The 9277-nt window shown below is 38.7% G+C and overlaps 1 protein-coding gene across 4 annotated transcripts in view; it reads left to right on the forward strand.

Annotated features, from left to right (window-relative positions):
• The window catches only part of SNX25 (sorting nexin 25), a 125312-nt gene extending 117127 nt beyond the window's left edge, over nt 1-8185 (forward strand). For all 4 annotated transcript variants that reach the window (XM_028099828.2, XM_028099829.2, XM_028099830.2 and 1 more), the window contains 4 exons: nt 2988-3054; nt 6326-6507; nt 7022-7122; nt 7680-8185. In XM_028099828.2, coding sequence (XP_027955629.1) covers nt 2988-3054; nt 6326-6507; nt 7022-7122; nt 7680-7760 — 431 coding nt within the window. In that variant the 3' untranslated portion in view covers nt 7761-8185. The remainder of the gene's footprint in view (nt 1-2987; nt 3055-6325; nt 6508-7021; nt 7123-7679) is intronic.
• Nucleotides 8186-9277: the final 1092 nt, after the last annotated feature.

The following is a 9277-nucleotide window of genomic DNA, read 5'->3' on the forward strand; positions in this document are numbered from 1 at the left end:
CCTCAAACTTGCCTTTCACCTACACCTTTGTTCCCATAGAGGAGTGGTTATCCCTGGAAGGGCGGGGGAATTTTGTCCCTCAGGGGACATTTGGTGTTATCTGGAAACATTTTTGTTTGTTACAGCTTGGGGATGGTGTGACTGGTGTCTTGTGGGTAGAGGCCAGGGATGCTGCTAAACTTCCTACAATGCGCAGGTCAGCCTCCTACAACAAAGAGTTGTCCTGTCCAAAAGAGTTAACGCCAAGGTTGAGAAATACTACCCTAGTAGTACTTGAGGAAGATGTACTTAGATGAAACAAGAGCAAAAAGAGGATTAAAATACTCTTGTTAAGACCCACACAGGTGCTTCTCTCCCAAAGTGGTCCTTGGGTAAAAGGTCAAACTGTAATGCTTGGCCAAGTCTTGAGTCCTAAGTAGGACCCTCTGCCTACACACACCTGGCAGAGCCTCAGGACTAGCTAGAGCTAGGACAGGTGCCTCAAGGCACACCTCACCACCTAGAAGAGGAGGTGCATGAGGGGAGTCAGGGTTGGCAAAAGCACAGCAGTGCCACCAACCAGTACTGTATATGTTGCCCTGTGACTGACTGTCCAGTGCTCTGTCTGCTCAGATTAGCATCTCTTCCCTTGGGGTAAAGAAGGTGGGCTAGGAGTTTTAAGTGCCAGAATTAATTATTTTGGTCATCAATAAGCCAAAGCTAAAACAACCAGCAAACACTTTGGGAGCCTATGTTTTAGATACCACTCTGTAGGAGAAACAAAAGTATATCAGATGTAGATTCTTCCTTCAGTGAATTTACAATGCAGGGGTTCCAAAAATGTAATTCACGTTAAGCAGTAGACCCAATTCTAAACTACAGGCAGAGATTTATACATAAGGGTGTTCATTTTAGCATGATTTCAATAACGAAAAGTTGGAACTAAGCTGAACTTTAGAAATGAGGGATAGTTAAATTAAGAAATAAGCATGAGAGAATATCATCCAAATGCTAGAGATGCTTTCAGATGAAAAAGCTGTCCCTGTTCCATATTTTAGACTAAGATATATACTGATGTTTGCCTTGGTTCAATGTAGGCAGAAACAACTCGTTCTCCACCCAAAGTCTGACTCTTCCTCAGTGAAATCTGGCCCATTAAATCATGAATCCTCCCTGTTTCCCATAGAGTTGATAAGAATGAGGAAGCAGCATTTTAGTCTTTTGGCAGTGTGCTCTTTGTGATACAGAGATTGAAAGACAAAGTCTTGTCTTTGCAGCGTGGGTTTCCTCCATCATGTGCCTGCTGAGAAGCATATTTGGTTTTGCCAGTGACATTTCAGAGGGGAATAAATAGAACATCATTTATAATGAGATGTGATATAGTTGCCATCAGCAAAAATCCTAGCGTTGCTGCAGCTGCTTCTGTCTCTGAACAAATGAGTCTTTGGAATAAATACTAGGGCTGTTTCCTGTGTGGCTTGGGGACTGGGGACCGGGAGAGGCTAGGAAGAAAGTAGTAAAGGCATATATCAGTGATGAGAGAGAATTTGCCCCAAAGACATTTTTGGTTCCTGCTCTAGTTCAGTGTACAAAAGGGCATCAGTAAGACAGCCTTTAAAAAATTAACTGTCACTTGTCTGTCAGGCATTCTTCTTACAGCTGCTTATGTCGTCAGACCATCTGCATGTGAGCTGCCTCGCTCCTGCCCTAGAAAGCCAGAGTGAAGTTATCAACACTGGCAGGCATGCTCCTCCCAGCCTAAATGCCTGCCTAAAATTAACATGTCTGCGTGCTATCAGCATGCTCTGAATTCCATAAAATTTAAAGGCACTTTTGAGGCATGGTTCTGATTCCAAGACTTAACTCTTACTTGAAAGATTAATAACACTACTTTAACTGGGCGCATAGGTCCATCTAAAAAGTTAGAAATGACTTTAGAATGTTTTCAAGTCTGGTGCCAAGTCGGTGTTAATTGTTGATTTTGTTTGGGTGGTTTTCCTTGTACAGAAGGGTTTGTGAATTTAGTCCTTTTAGGTTTTCCTACTGGACAGGAGCCCTGAACTCAGCCAAGCCCGAATTTCTCATTTGCTTATGTGTGAGTAGCTAAACATTTCAATGAATGGATGTGAATTTATATAGGTGGAAAATTTCGTTTAGATTCCAATTTGCAGAACTAAAATATCCTCATAGCATTTCTTTGCCTTCTTTTGGTTTATGTTCATATTCTGGACCTGTAAAGAAGATATCTCTCCATGTTAATAATAACAGTTTAGATCTGTAGAACCTTCCACAACACTCACATAAAACATCAACAAAATCCTTAAAGTAGAAGAGCACATGTTACTCTTGTCTTTGAACAGATGAGGAGACTGAGGCTCCGAGAAGGTGGTTTGTGCCAGGCTGCTCTGCGAGGTGGCCCAAGAGAGTGCTGAACCCCCCTCTCACTCAGGGTCCTAGCTCTTCGCAGTTCACCCTTCTCCCAAAGACATAAAATATATAAAAATATGCAGTGATCTGCAACCTGCTATCCAAATGGGAACTTAGACCCACCCATTCATTTTAATATTTCAAAATATTTGTCAATATTGGACCACAGATGTTTCTCATTCAGAGCAGTGTGTGAGAAAATTGGGTTCCACAAGCCAGAGAGAAATCTAAAATAGGCATTGCACTGTCTGCTAGCAGAAAACAGACATGTAAGTAGCCCGGGGACATGTGAAATAAAATATTATTTCCACTTGCTAGCTCAGCTGTTGTTCAGGCATTGAAAAGCTATAAAAACTCTTAGGTTTTATCTCCTCAGTTGCTATGTAGAAAACGAAAGCTTAGGAGAAATTTTTGGGGCAGAAGTTTGTGAACCTAGACCCAGATTCTGCAGATATCATAGTTTTGACTTGGTGTCAGGACTTGGATTGAGTCAAATGGTAAGATTTATGCTTTTTGCAGCTGTGAAAATGTCATAATTGTGATATACTGTGCTAATTCTTTTTCTCTGATTTCTATTTCAGTGTTTAAATGGGTGAGAAGAACATTAATTGCTCTCGTTCAGGTCACTTTTGGAAGAACCATCAACAAGTGAGTTGCATGACATTAGTTTTTGAATTTATGCCTTACTCTTTGCCTTAGTAGTCGAATTACTATACTCGTGGTATAGTAGCTGGTGATCTCTCTAGCTGAAGGTTTTGTATTTTCTCATGTTGTTCTGCTATGATTCTAAGATTGGATAGGGAGACAGGTTTCCTAAATAATTTCTCCCATAGAATGCGTGGTGAACTAGATGATCAAAGCTTGAGCTAGCTTCAGCATTCTGGCTGAAAGGGTCAGAAAATGCTGTTCTGTAGGGGCACCTGGCTGCCTCAATTGGTGGAGCATGAGACTCTTGTGGTTGTGAGTTCAAGCCCCATGTTGAGTGTGTAGAGATTACTTAAAAACATAAAACTAAAAAACAAAAGCAAAAACCAAAAAGTTCCATAAAGTTCTCTTGATCACGATGACCAGTTTGAGTATCTTGGGCACAGTGTTTTTATGTTGTATGATGGGCATCAGTTTTAGGCTTAGACTCTAACCCAGAATGCAAGTAGGATGAGCATCACGTGACAGGTATTTATTTGGAGGGAAATGCAAACCATATGTTTTTTTCCAGGTTGGGGTTACATTGAAATGGTAATTGCTCTGATTAGTTAACATCTCAATATCCATCCGTTGAGATATATATGTATTTCATATAACAGTATTGTAAGCCATATGTATATTTGAAGCTATAGTCCATTATCCATATACACGAGAGTTTAACTCTCTATCCAATACTCTTTCAAGAGATAAACATTATGACTTCCTGCACAATAAAAACATGAGTCATTTATGCTAAAAGATAAGGGGGAAGAAACCACTTTTTTGTACAGCAAAATATTTTCAAGATGAAATTATCAAATTTTCCCAAGTGAAAGATTAGTTGTTAAAACCATCATAATAACCTTGTATGTATGTTTATCACATAGATCATAAATTTTTAGGGGAACATAGTGAAGAACAGATTATCTTCTTACTCGTTCACAAATAGAATATATTTTCCTTGTGGTCATAAGCAAAAGTTTACTTCAATTTCTAAGATCTTTAAAAAATGGTATTAGTGGCTTATTTAGTTGACTTAGTATCCTAGGCTTGTGTTTTAATCAGAAATATGGCCTGTATAACTTACCGTTTCAGTCTAACACAGACCTCTTAACTGTTAACATGTAGACAGGCCTTAGATAAAGAAAATTCCACAATGGCCCTATATTCCTCAGTACTCCAGACTTGCTAATTTATTTTCCTTTTCGGTTTCAGCAAATCATGCACACTTTCCTTGCTCCTATCTACGATAGTGTCTCTTACTTATAAAATGAGCAGCTGCGGTTCGTGAGCAGTGAATCCATTTGGCAGTTACTTCCATGGGACTTGGAGGAGAGGCATCACGTAGAGGGTTTTCAGGCTGTTCATTTCAATGGGCTTTTTATCAGGTAGAGAAATGATGGAGCACCTGGCCCTTTGCTATTTTTGCCTTTAGCAGAGATGACACATCATAAAATTAAGCAGCAGTACAATATGTGCCTCTTGCCTTGTACCAACTATAATTTCACATGCCAGAATTGATTCAAAAGCTTCCTATGGTTTTGGCTAATTGAGAGTCAGACTTAAATTGGTAGAAAATAGTTAGGTGATGGCCTTTTGTAAGAGTCACTTACCTAATTTTAAATTGCAAATTGAATACTTAATTTCTTACTTAATTTCTTCATGTAGTGCCGGTGAGTAACTCAAAGCAAGACTACAGAAAAAAACCAGGTGTCTACATTTTTTTTTTTTTAAAGATTTTATTTATTTGACAGAGAGAGAGAGAGAGACAGCCAGAGAGGGAACACAAGCAGGGGCAGAGGGAGAGGGAGAAGCAGGCTTCCCGCAGAGCAGGGAGCCTGATGTGGGGCTGGATCCCAGGACCCCTGGATTGTGACCTAAGCCAAAGGCAGATGCTTAACTGACTGAGCCACCCAGGTGCCCCTGAATTGCCCAGTTCTAAGCAGTATAGGGAAGTATCTTAGAAGACATGCAGTTACAAACAGAATTAACATAGTTTTGGTTCATGGTGGAGTTTAGACATCAATAGTAACTGATTCCTGTGCAAAGTACTAGGGCTTGAAAACTCTATTTCAGATCCTGTTTCTGAAAACCTTACATTGTCTCTTTAAATGGTTGGGAAGTCATATTCTTGAAGGGCTTTTTGATTTATTATTATTATTCATGAATTGAGTTTGAAATTTCAAATCTTTCTGGCACTGTCAAGATGATTCTTTCCCCCTTCCCCCTCACCCAACCTCACAACTGCTCTTGGGCTTTTTGAGCTGTGTTGTATCTTGACAGCAGAAATCCTGGAATGGGTTAGCATTTCACTAATGACTAATGAGATAGGGTTATGTGAAGAGCTGGATAACCAGATAAAAGCCATTTATTTGTAACTGTGGAAGTCAAATGTCTGCCCAACTTTCATTCCCAGAGAAACGTGGAATACCTAGATAGCAATGTATCTTTTCAAAGGCCTTCACTCTAAGGTGAAAGGTAGTATCTTGGGGCACCTGGGTGGCTCTGCCTTCTCTTGGGTCATGATCTTAGGGTCCTGGGATCCAGCCCCGCATGGGGCTTCCTGCTCAGCGGGGAGTCTGCTTCTCCCTCTGCCTCTGCACTGCACCGGCTTGTGCTCTCTCTTGCTCACTCTCTCTCAAATAAATAAAATCTTTAAAAAAAGAAGAGAAAGAAAGTATCTTTTTTCCCCTTGCCTAGTGAGCATGTGAAAAGCTTACTCTGGGTCAGAGCACTCTGCCCAGCATGATCTGCCATAGCAACACCAAGAGACAGCTAGTGAAAGAGCCAGGTTCTTCCCCCAAGACTTCAGGAGCTCAGGGAAGCTCCCCAGACCACTTTTAACAGTCTTAAAATACATTTATGTTTTCAGTTTATACCACTTCATGGAGAAGTTAGTGTACTAAGTACTGTGCACAGTTAGAGTAGGTGCAAGCTTCAGACCAGTCGGTCTCCTCTAGGTTCTTGTCCTTGCATATTGCAGGGTACTACCTGGCAGGCAGATATTTGGAGAGGTTGGTACCAACGGAAATGTGAGCTCACGGAATGAATGGTCATCCAGTACTGCCAAATGAAGAATATCTTTCAGAGCCAGAGTTTAAAAATCCAATTCCTAGTTTATTCATCAAACATTTAGATCAGGCTGTATCTTCACCTACCCATTGATAAATGCCTTTTGAGAATAGAGTATACAACTTTTAAAAACCTCATCCAAGAAGTATTTTTCTCTTAAAAGACAAATTCGGGACACAGTGAACTGGATTTTCAGTGAGCAAATGTTGGTTTACTACATCAATGTTTTCCGGGATGCTTTTTGGCCAAATGGGAAATTGGCGCCACCGACCACAATCAGAAGCGAAGAACAAAGTCAGGCAACAAAACAGAGGGCACAGCAGAAGCTGCTTGAAAACATTCCAGGTGAGGCCTGGCTTCTGATCCTGAAAAGTAGAGATAAAGAGCGAATGTTAACCCTTTTAAGGCATTTTTCACTTATAACTCTCAGGAAACTTTATTTACAACAAGAAAAATGATCACACTTTTTTCCTTTTAAAACATGTCCTTTGCTAAGAAATTATACTGAGAACCTTAATAAGAACAGTAGTGGTTATAAAATGCTTTAACTAGAAAAATGTTTTAGGGTAGATAATAAATTTTGTACTTTAAAAATCCTGCTGAAGTATACTATTTAGAGAGGTTAATTTTTAATTGGGTAGCAATGTATAAAAATTGTAGTTTGTATAAATGCCTTCTGTTGAAAAATTCTAAATAAACTTGTTTTCTCTTTAAATGTTTGAAAGAACTAATCGTTCATGTTCCTCATGCCCCAGTGCCCTTTATCTTGTGTACACATCATGTACTGTCTCCTTCACTGGATATGCATGGATTGTGCACTTTATCAGTAACAGCACAGAATGTAAACTTAATCTTCCAGATATGCTTCAGAGCCTCGTTGGACAGCAAAACGCCCGTCATGGTATAATAAAAATATTCAATGCGCTGCAAGAAACAAGAGCCAATAAGCATCTGTTATATGTGAGTAATTTAAAGCCAACCAGAGGATCAGCTATTAATTAAGTTTTATGTTTCTTTTCACATATGGGGGTTGATTTAAACCTTTGCATAGTTAATCATTCTTGTTACTTGTAACTCTGAACCCATTTATTTACTCTGCTTCATCTTTGTCTGTCTGTCAGTTGTTCAGTTTGGTAAAAGAAAAAGAGAAAAGAGTGCTTCCAGCGTGTGCAACTTTCTCATTCTCTCATGTGAGAGATGCATGTGACATTTTTGCATGACTGCTTAGTTTTCTTATTTCAGGAAAGCAGACTGTTTCCCGGCCATCTGTCTGATTATAATTAGCAATGTTAACTATTGTTGATGGTGTGATAATGGCAAAGAGACCATGAAATGAGTCAATCTGATATTAAATGGAGTTTTTGTAATAATAGTTCCATTCATTCGAGAATAGCTTGTTCATGGAGAATCATCTCAGACCTAAAATGAGACTTTTCTCTTAGACATAAATATTTTGAGTAAATCCTTAGGAAAAAAAAAACACATTTTCCTACTTTTTTTCTTCTTTTTTGGTTCAGGTGCTGATGGAACTGCTGCTAATTGAGTTGTGTCCTGAGCTGAGAAGTCATTTAGATCAACTAAAAGCTGGTCAAGTTTGAGACTGCACAAATAAACCACCAGAGAAATGTCTGTGTAACAATAGACATGAAATATTTCCCTCTTTTCCACAGAGGGCTTGATTGAGAACCATATTGATTTCTATGTTAGTTACCTCCCTCTAGTTTTGTGTGATGTGAGCAGAATTGGTTGGAGGGGGGTACTTAATGCTGTCATAGGCAACAGAAAAACACACTTCTGTTATTATTGTTTTTATTTTAATAATAATATAAATAAAGTTCAACATACTGATTGAAATACAAATGTTAATATGTGATAAGAACCTAGGAAATATTTTAAATATTTATGAAAACAGTTTTGTTTTAAAATGAAGAACTATGACTATTGTACAGTTACTTTCCTCACTGAGGACTCTGAACATTCCTATATTATTTCATGTGTATTGAAGAACATTGTTGTGCAATGCTTTGTGGAAAGTTATTGTGAAAATTTTATTGTCTTTATTTTTACCAAAGATTTCCCATAGTTTGAAGCATTTGAAGCAATAAAATATAAAAAATGAATCACTGAGGTGCTTACATCTCAAAAAACGAGGTTGAAACACTTTGGGCAGTTCAAATATTTATCACATACCATTTTTTTTTTTTTGTAAAAAGCACTATGTACATAAATAATTCTGCAAGGAAGTACAAAGCTGGCTGTCTTTCTCCAGACACAGAATGAATATGTGAAAAATACTATTTTTAATGTGAAGGAGAAGAGCCAAATTCGTCCTTGAAATGATGTGTTGGGAGAGTGGGATAGGAGCTGAACTTTGAAGGATGGGCAGCAAACACAGGTGGGAAGTTACTTCAGGGACACGAGGGACTGGATTTGTCATCAAGTCTTGTGGACTCCTTGGGGTGTTGGGCGAGATCCGGGCTACAAGTGTCATTTTGTTATTAGTAGTGGGGCCATGAACAAGTCAATCAGTTTTCACCATCTATTATGCAGTGATAATAATAACACTTTTCCTTCTGTAACTGCCCCCCCTGCCAGGAACATTGAAAGCAAAACTAACAGGCAAAAATTCAGGCTGAAAGTCATGAAAGAACAATACTGTATCTGTACTAAAGTGGTATTGATGATGGCATTGCTAGATCTACCTGCCAAGTCCTTGTTGTGGAATGTACGTTCTGAAAGGTAAACAACTGAAAATTAGAAAACCAAATTTTATCTTTGGGATTTTTTTAGTTACAGCTCTTTGATCCTTTTTTCAAACCAGGATGATATTTTACACTTCAGGAAAAAAAAAAAAACAAGTTCGCTGTTTATATGAATAAGAATCACCCTTCAAAGGGATGTCGAAAAGACACATTCAGATAAGAGAAAAGCAACGTGAGATCACCGAACCCTGGGAACTCATCCTAACAGTTACTGGTAATGTCCACCTTACGTGCAATTAAACCATAGCTGTTAAAAGTTTATATTGCACATGAGAAAAATAACTATTTTGAGCCCACAGTCCTTGAAGATAAATTTTAACTTTTTCATGAGATACCAGCTACAAGCACCAGCT

Source organism: Eumetopias jubatus, unplaced genomic scaffold, assembly GCF_037043125.1.
Source record: "Eumetopias jubatus isolate StellerSeaLion01/CBP00866 unplaced genomic scaffold, mEumJub1_p1.0 scaffold_2, whole genome shotgun sequence".
Taxonomy (NCBI): Eukaryota; Metazoa; Chordata; class Mammalia; order Carnivora; family Otariidae; genus Eumetopias; species Eumetopias jubatus.